General features: G+C 41.3%; 1 protein-coding gene across 1 annotated transcript in view; it reads right to left on the bottom strand.

Annotated features, from left to right (window-relative positions):
• Positions 1–18,915, bottom strand: part of frmd6 (FERM domain containing 6) — a 31,365-nt gene extending 12,450 nt beyond the window's left edge. Inside the window, exons 1-6 of the mRNA XM_039786412.1 lie at positions 18,748–18,915; positions 5,657–5,970; positions 4,573–4,663; positions 2,551–2,630; positions 1,534–1,610; positions 1,215–1,401 (exon numbers count right to left, since the gene is read on the bottom strand). Coding sequence (XP_039642346.1) covers positions 1,215–1,401; positions 1,534–1,610; positions 2,551–2,630; positions 4,573–4,663; positions 5,657–5,755 — 534 coding nt within the window. The 5' untranslated portion in view covers positions 5,756–5,970; positions 18,748–18,915. The remainder of the gene's footprint in view (positions 1–1,214; positions 1,402–1,533; positions 1,611–2,550; positions 2,631–4,572; positions 4,664–5,656; positions 5,971–18,747) is intronic.
• Positions 18,916–19,631: the final 716 nt, after the last annotated feature.

Raw genomic sequence — 19,631 nt, 5'->3', positions numbered from 1 at the left:
GAAGAATTTTGTAAGAAAGCTTTTTAAGTACCTAAATCTGTGTGAGATTAACTGTTGGGTAGCGCTCATCATCAAACAATTTCCTGTCACCGCTGGTTTTAAGTGGCGATAAGGAGGCAGGAGGCTAATTACAGGAAGTGAAGGGCAATCAGATGGGTGTGGCAGTCATAGCCAGGGAGGTGGAGGATGGTATTGGTGGGGGTGGTGGGGGGAGGGTACCAGTGTGGCCAGAATAGCCATGTCAGCAGGAGCATTTCTCAAGATTACAAAAAACTAAACAACAGTGTGTGTGCCACTTCCAGGGACGAAAATAAACTTAGTGTCCCAGTTTTCATTATCCCTCATGCTCAGATGTGGAGCTGACGCTAAGTGTTTGGTCAGCGTGATTAATAGAAGATGGCTACAGACCCACATACTGTACTCACTGCAGGCCAGGGCACGTAACACAGCCCAACTTCCTAAAACACACCTTAATTGTATATTTCAGCTTCTCAGTCAGTGATACATATTTTTGATTTTTTTCAGCTGAGACCTATTTAAGCCACTAATGTTTTACAAGGACACTGACTGCGATTGACTGGAATATCAGACAGACTTAGCACAGAAGGAGTTACCAGTCTATTAAAGCAACGTGTTTACTTTATTACTCACACCTAACACTACGTTTAAGCATATTGTGTATGCGCCACCAGAAAGCAATTAAAATATAGTACAACAGCCACATAACCGAGGACCTTTGTTGCATGTCACATCCCTCTCTTTGGTTTCCTGCCAAAAATTCCAAGTTATCTCGGTCCAGCTTCTCTGGAGTGAGGATTAGCTGTGTTTGCTTTGTTGCATAACATTATAAATTAAATACCTTTTGTTTTGGACTGTTGGTGTGACAAAATAAGATATTTAAAGACTTGGACCCTGGGGAACTGCGATGGACAATTTCCTTATTATCTAACAGTAATTCATTAAGAAATAATCTGCAGATGCATTAAAGAATAATTGTTAGTTGCATCCTATGTCCAGTTTTGTTTGTGATATTAATACAAGATGTGATCAAGTGCAGGTGCAGAAGGACAGGGAAGAGCCAGATGTGGTTTGATGTGAACAGAAAGGTAAAGGTTGCTGGGTGATGGTCAATCATCATAAATCATCTCTTCTTCTCTGATAAATTTGACATTTGAGGGCTCAGCCCACATACGGCACTTGTTGGACATACTCACCCATGGGGGAAAGTAGGCTTCAGGGTCAAAGTACTTCCCGAAGTGCTTGTTACGTTTGAAGTTGCCCAGGTCAGCCTGCAGGGCGAAGGCTGCCAGGAGGAAGTAGGCCTCCTCCCTTTGGATACACTGTGAGAGCAGCACCTGTTTCCTCAAGTGCCAGTAGTAGTAGTATCTGGCTGCCCGGTCACTTCAGGGCAGAAAAAAAACAACTAAATTAACCAGATTATAGCTCAAATGCTGAAAAACTGAGTAACGTTAGAGCCGGTCATGTCACTTGTGACTATAAGTTGTACACAGTCAGCTGAGGGGCTTTACTTGCCTGATCAATCTGCCGTTCTCAACGTAATACTGAGCTCTGAAGTGAATGATCATGGGAGGCCCAAACTGGTCGATGCCCTGGAAAAGAAACAAGTGGAAATCTTTGTTTATTCTCTAAAACAAGCTGGTTTTAACATGTATATCAGCAGCTAGGACGCTTTGTATGGCTGTGTCTCAAGCTGGAAAGAGCAAACAGTTTAATTTCTCAGGTATAACGTATCGTGATATAAGCAAACACAGCACACTTGGGTTTATCAACTTGTGTGATCTGGCATCCATTTATATCCAAGGATACCAAAGTTAAAAGAATCAAAAAATATCTCAAGTTGGTGTGTTCAGTTTCTTTGACTTTCTTCAGCTGTTAAAGGTAACAATCTGTGATCAAAATGCAAACAAGAAGGCAGTATCACCACATAAACACAAATAACTTCTCTTTCGCTACTCAGAATAATACAAGACAACATCTATGTTAACATTTGTCTATGCGTTAAATATGGAGCAGGAGCCCATGAGGCAATTAGCATAGCTTAGCATAAAGACTGGAAGAAGATGAAAACAGCTAGTTTGGCCAGTTTAGAAAATAGCTTGTAAACCTGGCAGAAATATGCCTCCCAGCACCTTTAAGCTGACTGAACCCATATACAAACAAAAATGTACAACAACAACTTTCGAAGTTTCGGACCGTAACTATTTCTTGGTGAACAACAGCTATAAACTGAGATCTATAAACTGTTGCATCTCTTGTGAATAAGTGACATTTTTCAAAATGTAGAACTATTTCTTCTTTTCTTTTTTCTTAACAAATAAAAAAAATCATATTCTGCAGCTACATAAATACACCTGCAATTGATGGTCCAAGTAGAGAACAGGTTAGGGGGATCTATTAAATCCAGTTTTGTAACTTGGGCTGCTAAGTTATGTGAAATTTTACATACTCAATCTTGCCTAGTGCAGCTTTAAAATGGAGACTTAACGTCCTCTGCTCACTGTTAAACTTTTCCAGCACATCATTTCTCACCTTGCTGGCTTCTCTCTTCCATTCTTTGGGGCAATACTTGGATAGCTTCTGATCCAGCTCCATATAGATGTGTTCATTATCTGTCAGAGAAGAAGAGAAGAGGCAGAGGTTTAGCACTGAAACTCATACTCTGTTTCACCTGTTTGTGTGTGTGTGTGTGCGTGCATGTGGATGTCTAGGTGCCTCCATGTGTGTGTGTGTGTGTGTGTGTGTGTGTGCATGTGGATGTCTAGGTGCCTCCGTGTGTGTGTGTGTGTGTGTGTGTGTGTATATGCACAGAGAAATCCCCCCTAAATGCGCCCTGTTCAAAGACTCGAGCCTCAGAGCCATCACATCAGACAGCCTCTGCACTTCGCTTTGTACTCTTGGTGTTGCTTCTCTTCTTTTCTTCTTCACCTCACTCTGTCAAGCGTTAATCTGCTCCTGATGTGACGCCTTTCATGAGCTGCAGGTCTGCTGATGTGACAACTCTGACAAGTTGAAAAGGCAAAGAAAATGTTGAGCAGGAGCAGAGCCTCTCTGCCAGAATGCTTATTTCTTATCAAATTTGTAGCTGATATAAAGACTAGAGGATGAGAATTATGACTCAAGCTTAAATTTAGATTGTGAATGTGACTATGATCTCCTGAATATTCTGATCCATGCTAAAGCCTTGTTTTCGACGTGTTCATTTCTTCCCATGAAGGTGGTTTTTCTAATTTGTTGGGGGACGATTTGAGATCTCCACCGCAGAGACTTCTCCCGCCATCCCGACACAATTGAGGTCAATGATATTTTTTTTTGCAGTGCTTAAAGAATCCAAATATTACATTTAAGAAACTCAACAGCAATGTCTGTTTCCAGAAACAAAATCCGGCTGCTCAGGCTTTTTCACAGACCTCACTGTGAAAGGTTTTCATTGAGAACTGTGTGATTGTGCTTTACCAAAAAAGTAAGTAGACCGATCCTTGAACTTTACCTTCAACTTCCTTGAAATTCTAACATTTGAGTGGCTGGAACCAGTGAAATGTTGCAGATTTTACTAAAAAAATGACTTTAACGATTAATTGTTTTTCAAAATATTTTTACAACATTAATTTTCTGTCGACTGACTAATTGATTATCTTTTAAGCCACTTAAACTGTCACAGAAAAGTACACTTCACACTTTTTTGCATTCATCAATATATTGTAAGGTAAATCCTCCAAACAACAAGCAAAGAAAGACATATTTGGACCCGTGTTTGATGTGGCAGCCCGGCTGTGGACACTCTGGTCTGGGGGACAGCGGGTGACACACAGTGAGTGGGTGGCCTATGTTTGCCTTGGGGATTTCACGCTGTTCAGACAAGCACTTTAGGAATGTCCCACAATCAGACCCATTGGCTCCTGCTCATCTGACCTGCGGGGCTGTCATTGGCTCATCTGGAGGCCAGCTGTCTGAAAACACTGCCTTTGCAACTTACTCTCCCTTTGCAGTTGTCTACAACTGTCACCCGCTGTCTGCCTCGCCATAGTGCAGACGCAGTGACTCATTCCACATGTAAGACCCTCACCATATAAAAAAACTTTAGCGTCGCTCCACAATGGGAGCCAGTCAGGACGGGGAGGCCCTGGTTCCTGGGAGACCGCCATGACATGTAGGTGAGAGATGCTACGTTTAGGGTAGATTCCTGTTTCTCAGCAAAGTTATTAGGCTATGGAAAGTAACCGCCTGGATACACGGTTTTTATGAGGCTCTCCCTTACTCTTTGTGACTGCATTCACTTCACAATTTGCATGATGTAACCATGCAATTTAAATACTTTAAACTAAAATTGAGGCTTTGTCCACGCAACTGAATGGTCAGTCTCCACTAGTTTCAAAATGGAGATGAGAAGTGGAAGAAAACAAAGGCTGTGGTGTTCAGCCGATGATTCAACAAGTCATAAAATAGATTGATTGAGAACTGTGTACAGCATACCACAAAACAACAAACGGAAAGGCACAAACAAAAGGATTTGTTTGTTTCCCCCAAATGAATCCCTGAAATGAGAAGTCTTACTCTGAATAACACTGAGCCCAAACAGGTGACAGTCCTTCAGCCTGAGGAGGTCACACACCTGGATCAACAGTTCCTGGCACAAGGTCTTCACCTGACGAGGAGAGAAGAGGAGGGAGAGGCTCACTTTTAGATTTGTAAGATCGACTGCCATTATACTAATAACACAAACATAAATACTCACATATACCATAAGATACCCCACCGCTAACATCTGGTATGTATAGCTCATGATGTAACAAACCACCAAATGTATTTCAATTAAAAGTAGGAGCCTCGTTTTTGGCCACCAACGATGAAAAATTCTATATAGAATAGTTGTTATTAGGGCTGCAACTAACGATTATTTTCAAAGTCTGTCGAAAATTTTCTCGATTAATCGATTAGTTGTTTGGTCTATAAAATGTCAGAAAATGGTGAAAAATGTAGATCAGTGTTTCCCAAAGCCCAAGATGACGTCCTCAAATGTCTCGTTTTGTCCACAATTAAAATCTATTCAGTTTACTGTCACAGAGGAGAGAAGAAACTAGAAAATATTCACATGTAAGAAGCTGGAATCAGAGAACGTCAACTTTTTTCTTAAACCAATTAACTGATTACAAAATAGTTGACGATTAATTTAATAGTTCACTATTAATCGATTCATCTTTGCAGCTCTAGTTGTTATAGAATGGAAATAAATCAAACAGCTGTTAATTGACAGAGATTTAATCAATTCCTGAGGTTACTGCCCCACAAACAGACCACAATGTGTATGCTCCTAAAAAAATTATTTGATATGCTATTCATTTGTTTTGCCCAGAGTAAGAAGAGGAGATCAATACCATGTCTGTACACTAATTATGAAGCTACAGCTAGCAGCCAGTTAGGTTAGCATAGCATAAAGACTGGAAACAGGACAGCTCTAACTCTCAGCACAAAAGCAAATAAGTCAATTTCCCAACTATTCCTGTAACTATTCAATCTAAGGAAAAGTGCTTCTTTTTTCATATCTGGTTAAATAAAGTCTGACAAGAAAAGGGAGGGAACTTTATTTAGTAGTTAAATAAAGTTTAACTAGAAAAATATTGTTTACATTTGTACTCACATTGACTATGACATTGAGCGTGTCATCATTGGGCAAAAAGACACAGACGCATCGGCGGTCCTGCATGGCTTTGTTGTTGTGGAAGTTCAGTTTGTTCATCTTCGTGTGGCTCGGACAGGACAGGCCACTCCGCCTGCTACCGGGGCTCTGGGCCCTCGGACGACCCGCCTCCACCACCGCAGGCACCCACACCACCACCAGTCAGTATCCCTGCTTCAGCTGCAGCCCAGTACAGACACACCAGCACCTATGGGCTCAGCAGGCCAAGCAGCACTCACAAGGCAGAACATGGGGACCCGAGCTGCAGTCGACCACTGTGGAGACATCAGAGAAGACAAAGAGTATGTAGATGTGCTCTGCAGAATGAGACAAAGGCAATGGCTGTGTGGTTGCCATGAAAATGTGTTTGAAGAAAAAAAAGCAAATCTGCTGAGGAATATGTTCCCACTAAAAGAGTCTGACAAGATAGGATAAATACAAGACAGAGAGACAAAAAAAAAGAAGGGCAGCATTCCTGTTTATGTCCATTAATATGTGACATCAGAACAGGGGAATGTCAGTGACTCCAGAGGAACATGTGAACATCTGTCTGGAGAGGAACTGATGAAATGTAACAATGGAACTGATTTCTAGCACTTTTTCACATCAAAAGCAGTTCTGAACGTTAACTTTAGGCCACTTCAACAAACCAGAAATACGACACTGCAAAAAAAAAAAAAAAAGCAATGTATCACCATGCTTGACACTTGGCAAAGTTTTTAAGATACTACTGCACAGGGGTTAAGATATCAACTCTGTGTAATTTTCTGGGCTCTGGATGCCAAACAGCTCCACATTTTCCTCCTGGCATCATTTTTTGTCAACTCATTCAGTACTGCTAACATGCTCTCGGCTGTTTGACTTGAATTCTTCACTGTCTGCTGGCAAGAGTCACACAGCAGCTTTGTCTTTTGGAAAAACAAGTATTTAAAATGTCACTAAACAAATTGCAGTGGTATTGTTTTGAAAGAAATGCTTACTTATTATCAAAGGGCAATGAGAAAGTGTTACAGAATGTGAAAGTTGTGTGAAATATTTTGACAATGTGTTTGGGAATTGACTTTATCCTGCACCTGAGCCCAGCCAGGTTAAATATCCACACTTCTACTTCTATTTTATGACAGCAATGTGTTCCATTGTCCTACCAACTATTTAACTATCTCTCTCTCTCTCTCTCTCTCTCTCTCACACACACACATGCACACAGTAGAGAGTACACACACAGGTCCAACATTAACAGTTGTCCTGTAAGCACTGAGCAGCAAGAGGCTCACAGCATGAACTGAGCCTCAGGACGTGTGAACCCTTCAGAGGGTGTGAAAAGTCTCAGACCAGACAAAAGAATGTAAAAGAACAATCAATCCAGATTATCTCTTCTTCCTGTTGAAAGTCACTCACCTTGAAGCCATGTTGTCATTAAAAACAGATCACATTACAGAGTGAAAAACAATTACCATTTAAAAAAGATGCAATCAGAGAATTGAAGGCTTATTCACAGCATAGAAAAGTTGAGGAGTTCAAGTCAGCTTTTGCAAACCATCATTTGCAGTTTCACTGCAGTCTCAGGCTTCCTCCAGCTATTCAAAGTGTAGACTTAAATCACACACAGTTTGTTCTGCCTTTATAAACTGGGACAATGAACAGAAAAGTGAAAAACTGCATTCAAACCAGTAAATTGTTACTTTTACAACGCAAGCAGCAGCGGAAACAACACCAAAAGTACTGACCTGACTGATGCCAATAAACAACAGCTTTAACTGTAGGCTGGGACCTCTGCTGCAAAGTCAGAAAGTGCTTTTTGGACTAAGTACCTATTCAATACGGCTGTTGTCCACATATAACACTGACAGGCAGGCAGCATTGTGGACAGAGCAGACATAAATACACATACTATTGACATACAGCATCAGTTCTCATTAACACTGGCCATTGGATGTGCAGTGTGGCGGGCAACCAGCCACTCAGCAAAGTCTGCTGATGAGCCAAGACTGGGACGGCTGCAGGCGCTGCTGCTGACCTTAAAAACACATCACTACTGCACACGCATACAAACATTGACACATATGAAGACAAATATAGAGACACATGTACATCAGATGCGCACACACACACACACACACACACACACACACACACAACACACCCCAACCACACACACACACACACACACACACACACACACACACAATGGATATGTTCCCAATCTCTTGCCACGACCATATGTCAGGTGCTACTACAGAACAGCTGCGTAATGGCAGCAGGGTTAATTAGAAGTGAGAGCCACCTAATTGGATCACTTCCCTCCATCACTCGCTTCCCTCCCAGAGATTGAAAGTGATGCCAGTAAGCAAAGAGGGATATAATATTTGCAGAATACATCTAGTTTAGAATTGTTTTGATGGTGTCAGACACAGAAAAACAAAGAATATGAAAAAAATTAGACCATGTCCAACTAAAGCTGAATTTGGACTTGATGCAAGAGGTTAACTGCAATCCTACTGTAGATACTCAAGGTGTAAAGGCCATTTTATAGCCGTGTGTAAAATCGACGATTTAGCCCCGCAGACCCGTCTGCGTCTACGCCGGACCCTACGCCGTAGCCTGACGCGCACCTCTCGAAAGATGTAACTGCACGTCGCAGCGACGCACGTCGCTCGGCTGTGGCTTGGTAGCGTTGCATTCCCCCCGGCTCATTTCCTGGTTCTCCTTCTCCATAAACGACGTGAAATCAAGGAGAGGGTTAACTTTTCCTGCTACAGATTTCCCAACGTGGTCAGAAAACACAGGGGATACACTTTGTTTCTCTCACTATGACTCTAGAGTCGGTACTTGCTCCAAAGCTAATCGTCGTCACTTTCTCACTTCTCCCTCGCTCTACAACACAGTCCCCCCACACACACACACATGCCGGCTCGACGCACACACCAGCGCACAAGTATAAACATCAGGCCGCTTACGTAGGCTACGGCGAGAGCTCTGCGTGGAGCCTCCGCACAACTGTAAAAGGGCCTTATGTTTTTATTTAGAGCATAGTTTAGATCAGCGTTAGCTTTCACCTGCCAATAACCCCACTGCAACACTAGACATCTGTACTGTATGTGGTCAGGCCGTAACATGCTTCAATCATGAACATTTTTTTTTTTTTTTTTTACTTTGGACAGAGCCAGGTTGTCTGCTTAGTATTTGTGCAAAGCTGCTAAATTTGGCTTCATAGTTACCATACAGACATAAGACTGGTATCAATCATCTCATCTAACTCTTGACAAGAAAGCGAATAGGTGTATTTCCTTTAAACTATTCCTTTAAACTTGCTTAATGTTTTATTCTATATTAATGCCTGTGTGGGTGATGATGGAGAGCAGCAATAACAGAAGTTTAACCAACTGCGGCTCAGCAAACTAACAAAACTGTGTCTTACTTCTTACCAGATGATGGCTGTGCTACACAATCTTGTTGTTTGAGAGAGATTTAGTCGTTTTCTTAGCATTTTAAGAATCAGTTGCCCTGGGTGTTTTTTTTTTTGCATGGATTTGAAATCTGTGTGTAAACAAGGTGGACATATTCACACATCCGGTTTATTCGCCCTGAAGAAAAGTTAATGGCCATTGAAGTCATATCATATTGCATTTTCAGCCAGAAATGTGATTCCTGACTTCCATAAACACGTCCTACTTAAGTCTTGTTTATTACATTGTTGAATGCTAACGGTGAAAGTTGATGCCCATGTTGGTCTCTTGTAGAGACAGGGGTAAGTCAGACATAACTGAGTATAGTCATTACTGATGGGTTTAAAGGTCTATTGTGTCATGTCTGGTCTAAACATGAGACATCCCCACAGAGGGAATGTCCACTAGGAAATTAAAGGGTGGATTCTCTTACACTGTGCAAGGGAAGAGAGTGCTGGATAATGAAATTACTGCTGCTTTCCATCCCCCCTTTCGCTGACGTGCAAAGTGTGATGCAACACTAAAGTCCATCTAAAGCAGCACACGCACAAAGCGCAGCCAATGGAGCTTCCTCCTGCCTTTCAGTCCTCAAACAGTGGTTCTGTCAACGTGGCAAACCTCAGAGTCACCAAATCCCACACTGGGATACAGAGAAAGGGCCTCTTGTCACAACTACACCTCTCTCTTTCTCATTCTTTCCCTCCTCCATTGACATCAGAAGGGTGGAGAGTCTGTATGTCCAACTGTTGGATGGTGGAGCCAAAGAAAAAACTTCCTCAGCTTGAAGACGAAGGAACTAAGGGAGGCTGTCACCACGCTGATTTAAGAATAGCCTCAAGTACAGCATGTGTCAAAGCTAAGAGAGAAAAAGAAGAGAGTACAGGGTGGATATATACAGCAGAGAGAGAGAGAGAGAGAGAGAGAGAGAGAGTAGGAGGGAGGGAGATGGAGAGAGGCAGCGCTCGAAGCTTAGGCATGAAAAAAGAAAAAAATGCTGCAGTCAGGAGAATTCCTCACTAACATCTGCTTCTCATTCCAACAATGGCGGCCTTTGATTCCTGATGTACACAACAAGCAGCACCGCCACCGTCTCCAAGTGCCCACAAACTGCATCCTCTAACAGCATCCTAAAATCTGGAACAGCACACATGCACTGTTATCCCCTGAGCAGTCTTTGTTTTGTTTGGCTTCACCTGCTTTGAGAACTACACGGACCATTCAGATAGTGTAGATAGATAGACAGTGAATAGTTGTTTAAGCCATTTTGCAAGCAAAAATGCCAAGCTTCTCTATAGTGAGTCTTCGTCTTATGTGACAGTAAACGAAAAGAATATCTTTGGGTACCGGACTGTTAGTCAGAAAAAACAATCTGAAGGCGTCATATTGGATCTTAAAGAAATTGTAAGGGGCACTTTTTACTATCACATTTTATAGACCAAATGGCTCATTCTTTAGTTCTATTTCTCTCTTCACTGTAAAGCACTTTGGGTCACTTGTTTACAATTAGTTGTAAACAATTAGTTGATCAACAGAAAATGAATCTTTAATTAATCTGTTTATCAAGTAAAAATGGCAAACATTTGCTGGTTCCAGCTTCTCAAGTGGGAGGATGTGCTGCTTTTTGATCCCATGTGACAGTAACCTGAATAACTTTGGGTTTTGAATTTGTCACTTTGGCACTGGGAAACTGTGCTTTTTGACATTTTCAGACAAATCGATGAATTGATTAATCAATAGATTAATTGAAGAAGAAAAAATATCGTTGAGTTAACTAAAAAAACTAACCGATCAATCAAATACAGTATAGGTAACTGCAAAAACGTTTTGTCTCTGCAGAGATACCTAATGCCAACTAAACAACACCAGCATTTAAAACTTCCATCTTCAGACGTAAAGAATACCACAAAATAAAACCAAGTTATGGTTCTTTACTTACAGAATGACTGCTCATGCAGGAGCCAAAAACAGACTTTACAATGGGCTGGGTGTATGCAGCAAAAAGACAAAGCAAATCCTAATTTTATGCAACCAACCAAATGGGAGGAAGCCTGGTTCATGGGCTGCAGATGCTGACACAAACTGCCCTGCTGAAATATTTAAAGGGCTTCCTTTCAAAAGGGCACAACTTTTATAAATAGTGCCAATGACTGGATCTGAAAGGGAATTTTTTTTCTCCCTCAATTCGCTGCCAAGAGATCTGTTTATTCAGCTGATGAGAAATGTTGCTGAGCTGACAAGTGGCTCTAAATCATATCGGTCACAAGATGGCATTAGCCTTCACAGGGAGACTTCCCTCCTCTTCTCTGCTTAACCTACTGATACACTAAAAGGAGGAGCTAAGTGTTCAAAAATAAACAGGAAAAGGCACGCTAGTAAGGCGACATGCTCGACCACCAAAACCAATATATTCTGGATCGTCAAAACATCTATTTTGGATTCTGGCTGGCTTGTCATGATGTCAGGAAGTGGCTGCCGTTATACAGGAAACATGCTCATATGTGTATAATACTTGGAAAATAAAGCTGTTCTGACTCCAATAATGTTGTCTTGTATTTGACTTCCCCTGCTGTCAACGGACTACAGACGGTATAAACAAATAACTGTGACACTTGCTGATATAAATAGAGCCTGGAGGCATGTTTAGCTGCTCCCCCATAAATACCTGGATGCTCTGTGTGTGTGTGTGTGTGTGTGTGTGTGTGTGTGTGTGTTTTTAGCCTTTAATCTGAGAGACAGAGGGAAAACACGCTGCACTATTTAAGATCTTGATTCCAATAAGACACATATTTGTCTATTTACACTGAGCTAGCAGGGAGGATAAACAATACATTTCTGGCTCATAGTTAAACTAAAAGTCTGATAACCTAAAGCAAATTTTAACAACTTATCTCAAGTTGATGAAGTGTAGGATCTGAATGGTAATTACCCACAACACAGACCCAGTAAATGTAATATTTATTTCACGCTCAGTATAATCTATATGTTTGCTCATACAAATCCAATATCTAAGTTGTAAGTGCCTGCATCTCCTCCTCCATCAAATGCCTCGCTCATTAACCGCTGAAGGTCAGGCCTGTACACAGCATGGCACTGTAATGCTGTTATATAATTCACAAAGAAAAGTCGAAACATTTACCATACATTATCTGAATTCACAGGAGAGGTTACCTCACTGGAAAGGGATTTTAAATACTTTTCACATCATTTAGCTTTTGACTTTCAATCATCCTTTGTCCAGGAATTACTCCGGATTAAGAAACTGGAACGCCTTCCTGCTTAATGAGTCATTCTCCTTCTTAATGGAGATATAGTTATAAAAAGTGACAGCAAAAGTCTTACTCAACAGCTGCCTTCAGTAACAAGCTTTGAAATGCCAACACACACCAGCAGCTTCTCAGCCAACTGTCCTAGTTGAGCCATTTGTTTAAAGCTCCCATGGCATGAAAATTTCACTTTATGAGGTTTTTTAACATTAATATGAGTTCCCCCAGTGGCTAGAAATGGCGATAGATGTAAACCGAGCCCTGGGTATCCTGCTCTGCCTTTGAGAAAATGAAAGCTCAGATGGGCCGATCTGGAATCTTCTCCTTATGAGGTCATAAGGAGCAAGGTTACCTCCCCTTTCTCTGCTTTGCCTGCCCAGAGAATTTGGCCCACCCATGAGAGAGAGACATCATGGCTTTCAAACAAGCAAAGTGGCAGTTGGTCAAGGCCACACCCCCACCATCCACCTTGCCCCCCCTTCTCTCCTCCCCAATAGCTACAGACACAGAAATGGCACATCCTAAGGAAAGCTCATTGTGGGACTGGCTCTAGTGGCTGTAATTCTGCACCAAGGCTGAATTTCAGGAAAGAGACTTCAGATACAGTATTAGGGGACCACTAAGGTCTATATAAAAGAGACTTCAGATACAGTATTAGGGGACCACTAAGGTCTATATAAAAGAGACTTCAGATACAGTATTAGGGGACCACTAAGGTCTATATAAAAGAGACTTCAGATACAGTATTAGGGGACCACTAAGGCCTATATAAAAGAGACTTCAGATACAGTAATAGGGGACCACTAAGGCCTATATAAAAGCATCCAAAGAGCACCATGTCATGGGACCTTTAACATTAATATGAGTTCCCCTAGCCTGCCTATGGTCCCCCAGTGGCTAGAAATGGCAATAGGTGTAAACCGAGCCCTGGGTATCCTGCTCTGCCTTTGAGAAAATGAAAGCTCAGATGGGCTGATCTGGAATCTTCCCTTTATGACGTCATAAGGGGAAAGGTTACCTCCCCTTTCTCTGCTTTGCCCGCCACCCACAGCTGCCCAGAGAATTTGCCCTACCCATGAGGAAATAGAGCTACAACCGTGGCCGCAAGCTGGTCAAGGCCACATCCCCACCCTCTACCTTGCCCCCTCTCTCCTCTTCAATAGCATTTAAAGCTTCAGACACAGAAATGGCACATCCTAAGTAAAGCTCATTGTGGGACTGGCTCTAGTGGCTGTAATTCTGCACCAAGGCTGAATTTCGGGAAAGAGACTTCAGATACAGTATTAGGGGACCACTAAGGCCTATATAAAAGCATCCAAAAAGCAGCATGTCATAGGACCTTTAAGACTTGTGGCACCAGCGTTCAGTGCAAAGAGATGTGATAGGGAAGGACATATCACAGCTCATTCTTGGCAAAGGCTTAGACAGATACGGTAAAGATTAGGGGTGGGAATCCTTGGAATCTCACGATCCGATTCGGATTCTTGGTGACAAGATTCAATTCATAATCGATTCTGGACAAATAAATCAACTCCCGGCTCAATAAGTAAAAAAGGGTGCACTATTTTTCGGCTTATACTCCAGTGCAAAACCAATAACTCTGATGAAGTGCAATATGAAACATAACAAGGCAGTTATGATAACTGGTATTGATGAGATCACTGTCTCAAAAACAGAATAAAACGAAGAATAGCAGGAGTATGCAGCTTTTTCTCTTTTTTTTTTAACGAAAATAAAGTTGCAATTATTTGGAAGCCAGTTACAGTCAATACAGATCACCACTACTGGCTAAATGTTGTCCACAAAGTGGTGACATGTGCGTTGGCTGGACTTCAGCACTACATGGATGATGGCATATGAAGCATTCTAAAAATAATTCACAAATGAAATATTATTAGGTTATTAATCCAAATTGTTTCCAAACGCATGGCTTGTTGTTGAAGAAGAACCACTGAATGACTATTGTTTTTTTTACTCTGTCAAGATAACAATATTAACAAAAATCTTTTTTTGAAATCTGTCAATAAAGAATCGCAAAAGATAAGAATCCAGATTTTTATGTAAATCAACCTTTTCCTCACCCCTTTTTTTAAGTGACCCATCCTTTAATATGTAAGGAATGGTTGGGTGAAATATGTTTCACTTAAGCTTGCGCGCACGCGCACACACACACATACACACACACACACACACACACACAAACACACACACACACACACACACACACACACACACACACACACACACACACACACACACACACACACACACATCTTAAATCACTGGCACTGCCAGACATGTCAGAACAGAGTCAGCAGTCGATCCCTTCCCTCCCCGCCCAGCATTCAGGCTTGGACCGAGCATGACTAACCCCACAAACTAGCAATCGCAGTGCAACACACCGCTGAGACATCAACCCGACCATTACGTGTGCTCGAAATAGAGCGGACAGCCTTAAAGGAGAGGGTTAAACAATGAGCTGCAATTACATCAAACCCCAACCAAACCCTGTTGTTTTGTTTCTTCAGTTTTGACAGAATAAAAGGGATGTTGCAGGTGATCTGCTGATCGGTTTCCTGTGTGCAGCTTTTGAAACAGGATTGTCTGCTATTGTTTGCAGTGTCACACCTGAGGAGAGTCAAAAGACTGAGAGACTCAGACAGGAAAACGTCTCAACTGTGCAGGAAGTTAACTGCAGCTTTTCATGATATAGGAAAAAAAAAACTGTCAATATTTTAAACTTGCCACTGTGTGTTCAACAACATACAGCTGCATGAATTAACCTCTCCCAGTCACTTGGTATAGTGCCACCATTTCCTTTAGCCACAGCCTAAAAAATGACCTCACTGGAAAGACAAAGTAAAGATCATGTAATCCATAATTTGGCCTGATTGTTCACCCGACGCCAAAACCTAAACAAGAATTTTGGAATTACAACTGTGATACTGAGGTATAAATATGCTGCAAGGAGCTATTCCTAAACTCTAGTATCTGTTGTTACTGACCCATGACTGAACCTGGGTCTCAGTAACACAATATCTACACCCAATCCTACTAAAATCAACAAAATATCCTACAGGAAACACGGAGCTGAAGTAAGAAGCGTGTGAGATAAGCAGATAATATCCTCGGGGGCTGGCAGGTTAAATCTCTCTGGTCCACTTCCTTGAAAGGACTCAAGCTTCACTAAGAAGGCCAAGTAAGCAAAGGAAAATAAAACACAATCCTAGGAAAGGGGAGAAAGGGAGACAAATGCAGGAAGAAGAACTGACCCATTTTCTTTCTTCTGTCCCCCTTTGGTGCACTTGAGACAATTTCAGGACTCAAACGGATATAATTCCATATGTTAAAAAAGGCTAAGTAAGTGGCCGGGTTTGCTCAGTTGGTAGAGCAGGCGCACATATATATAGAGGTTTACTCCTCTACGCAGCGGCCGCGGGTTCGACTCCGACCTGCGGCCCTATGCTGCATGTCATTCCCCCTCTCTCTCCCCTTTCATGTCTTCATCTGTCCTGTGGAAATAAAGGCCTAAAAAATAATCTTAAACAAAATGCTTGGTAAAACTTTAAAAACACATGGCCACTTCTCCGATCTGTTTTTGTCAACTCTTTAAAAGCTGACTTTCCTGAAAATCAAGGTTTGCATCCAAAAGCAGCTCCATGGACTAGATAGTGTAGAGTGATATACATGGAGAGCCCAGGGCACCTGTATAACTTAGACACAGTGGAGATAGAGTTTCTTCATCTTCTTTATGGCAATAACAGTAATTTTGTCCACCCCCATTCCTAGGTTACGTTGTTCAAAATATGGTTCCTCTTACACCTTATCTTCTAGCAACAAAGCCGAAGGCAGATTGAGCGATAAACTCAGGAGAGAGCATTTTATAAACAAGCTTCTGAAAACTGCTCCTAGCGTGAATCAGGGTTTCCTGGAAGAATTTACATAGTGAGGAGACGATTATGTAAAAGCGTATAACAGGTTCTCTCCAATAACCTACGTATTGCACCACAGATGATTTTCTTCTTCAGCTCAGGTACTGTGTCTTTCAGTTTTTTTGTATTCACTGCGTAGTTTTAGCATCAGAGAAAGCGAGCCCCGGGGCTAAGGATTTAGTTGAGCTTTTGATGCTGAGTTTAATACTGAGGATAAATTCACAAAAACAAGAATCCAGCACTTACTGAAACGTGTATGTAACAAGAAATGTCATAAGTTGTTTTATTAGTAAAACTACACTAAAATGAAGGTTAAAAGCTTCAGAACGAGATAGCACAACAGATCCGTTACTCATATAAAGTCATAAGTGTGTGTGTGTGGGGGGGGGGGGTTTGCCTTGTGCAATTATGGGCTATCCCATCCCATCACACATTCCAACAGATTCCTCTGAATGAGTCACTGACAAACACACACCAACCATCTTTGTTAACACGTTTCCTTTTTGTTCCCTACTCAGGCAGCTCTCTTCCTGCCCAGACAACACCTGCACCGTCTCTCTCCCATTCACTTTGTTTCAACACCGAGCAAGGACAGCATCGCAATCACAAAAACATGAGTTGTTTTTCTTCATTTTCCCCCCACAGCTGGAGCAGGGACTTGGCTGGTCTTTCACACACAATGTATGCCGGGGAATGGGCCACACAAGGTCGATGATTAGGCTACCATGTGTACTGGATGAGTTTCAAGTGTTAGCAATCCTTACAGGGGATACCCTGACGGACTGTGCTGGCCATTACTTTTGATTTCATTTGTAAATTGCCTACAAACATCATTGTGCAACGTGTTTTATATTACACTAACAACCTCTTTATGACATGGCTAAGGGCGTATGAGTTACAAGTTAGTTAAAACAAGCACCCACAGGACACAACTAAACATAGCAAAGCATCCTCTTTGCTATAGTGCCTTTATTAGGTCCCTAATAGCTCCGGGGAGTGCTGAACAGCTGACCTCTAACATCTCTGGAAACAGAGTGAAATTATTATGATAATGCACAGCATGGGTCACCCAACCTATAGAAACGTTTTTAAGTTAAAGGTGTGTAGGAAAACGTGAGGATTTCCATTTCTTTTTTCCTGATTGCTCTCTGGTCTAATATTAAACAGAGGGGAAATTGTTGACATTCCTGAGTACTAAGAAAACAACTTTGCAGTTTGTTCTGAAAAAAAAAGAAAAAGGGGAATTTGCAACTCCAGACAGGATTGGTTAGCATGGGTTACACGTCATTTTGTGCCATTTAAGATATCTACTTTGCAGTACTGTGGATGTGTGGGGGCATTGCTGGCATGGTAATGCCACAACAATAAGAATGGAGGAATTTGTACTACGTTCCCCAAAGAATTCGTTACTTTACTAGTAACATGATGCTATCTTTACACGACATCTTCGCTCTTCCATAAGGAAACCTGGTTGGTTTTCGGGCGAAGTCAGTAGCCTACGAGAAGGGTAACGTTACGTGAGGAAGTAACGTTAACGTTATACGGTAAAATAAGATAACATAAGATAACCTGTTTTTGTTGGTCCCCAGAGGGGAAATTCAGGTGTTGCAGCAGCACAAGATAACAATGAGTAGATAGATAACTACAAAATGAAATACAATAATTATAATATAAAGGCCTAATTACAACTACTAAAAGAGTAAGAGTAAAAGTAAATGAACTATACAAGAGCAATTTAAGACAAGTTAGAGTGACAGTTACGAGGTAAAGTGACATGGTATGATATGATTTATAGCAGCGACTCTAGAATATGAGTTATGTAAACAGCGTAGGCTACACCAGAAATATAATATAGTAACGTTATAGATGTGGTAAGACAGTATATTATATTATTACTACTATTACATTGCACACCTTACCGGTACTGTATATAGTATATGTGCAATGTAATATAGTAGTAATAATATATATATTTTTTTTTTTAAAGTGGGCAAACAAAAAAGTTATAAATCCCCATTAATCAACTATCTTACTTTAGCCTTTGAATGTGTTTGTGTCAAATCAAGTAAAGGCAGAATGTCTCTCAACTAACAGTAACAACTCAACTTAGTTAACGTTAACGTTTCTCATATTTCACGGCAACATTCCCTGTAAAATATCCTGGCAGCATCACCGTTGGTGAAGCAACTTCTGTCCCAACTTTGCTTGGTGACGGCTTTAAAGACTTCAAAAATAGGCTACTGCTACAAAGTGATACATAAACAAAATTACATAAAGCGACTTCATTTTTTGGAATTGCTTAAATGACGTCACAATTACTGCTAGCTAGCAAAACTCGTACCCGTTAAGATTCCCAGTGTGGAGGATTTAAAAACGGGATAAAAGCATCTCGACAGTAAAGCAAGACTCACCTTTTTAATGAGAAAACAAGTTATTCCTTTTAAAAAGTGTTAATCCGAACGGGTTAGTTTGGCGTTCTTACAAAAAAAAGAAAAAACAGAAGGAAAAGAAATCCACAGTTTGTAAAGACTTGAATAAGTTTCGGAGAGGAGTTATAGTTCTTGCCGCCTTCGTCTGGAGCCACATTCTGTCCCTGCTGGAGCTCTAACAAGCAGCTAGGAATACATGTGCGGTTGGTGGAAGCGGGAAAGGGGGGGGGGCGAGATAAAATTAAAATTAAGATTTTGGATCAACGACGCACAGACAAATTGTCACCGGAAAATGAGTAGTTTTATTTCATACAAAATGGACGCAGTAATATACTTAACCTTATTAATGTGTGTGTGTTTATGCCCTCTAATCTCGAGAATTGCCTTGCACCCCCCTAATGGAATCCACATTTGGTATCGCCCACGGCTGCCTCTCATTCCATTCCTCCCTGTCGACTGTGTGTGCTGGACTGGAACTCTGCCGCATTCATTTTGGAAGTCGGCGGGGAGAATAGTAACAGCGTCGCCCGTATTTATTAAAAGCGCGCTCAAAAAAGTTTTGTGATTTAGGGCGGTTTATTTTTACGTCCGGATCACCAACACTGCAGGTTTTTTTTATATGCCCATCTGATCAGGACCATTATCAAAAATGTAGTAGCCTAACCCCTGTAATAAATATTTTCACAAGGATAAAGGAGGGATACCCCATTATAAAATACCCAATTATATGATATCATACAACATACAATTATCATAATGCATCATAAGATGACTTTTGAACTAAATGAGAAGTCAAATTGTAACTGCCTATGCCGTATATAAATATTGTAACAGGGTCAAATTAACTTTAAATCAAAAGTCATTAA

Source organism: Perca fluviatilis, chromosome 20 (assembly GCF_010015445.1).
Source record: "Perca fluviatilis chromosome 20, GENO_Pfluv_1.0, whole genome shotgun sequence".
NCBI lineage: Eukaryota > Metazoa > Chordata > Actinopteri > Perciformes > Percidae > Perca > Perca fluviatilis.
This window is presented reverse-complemented; position numbering and strand designations above follow the sequence as displayed.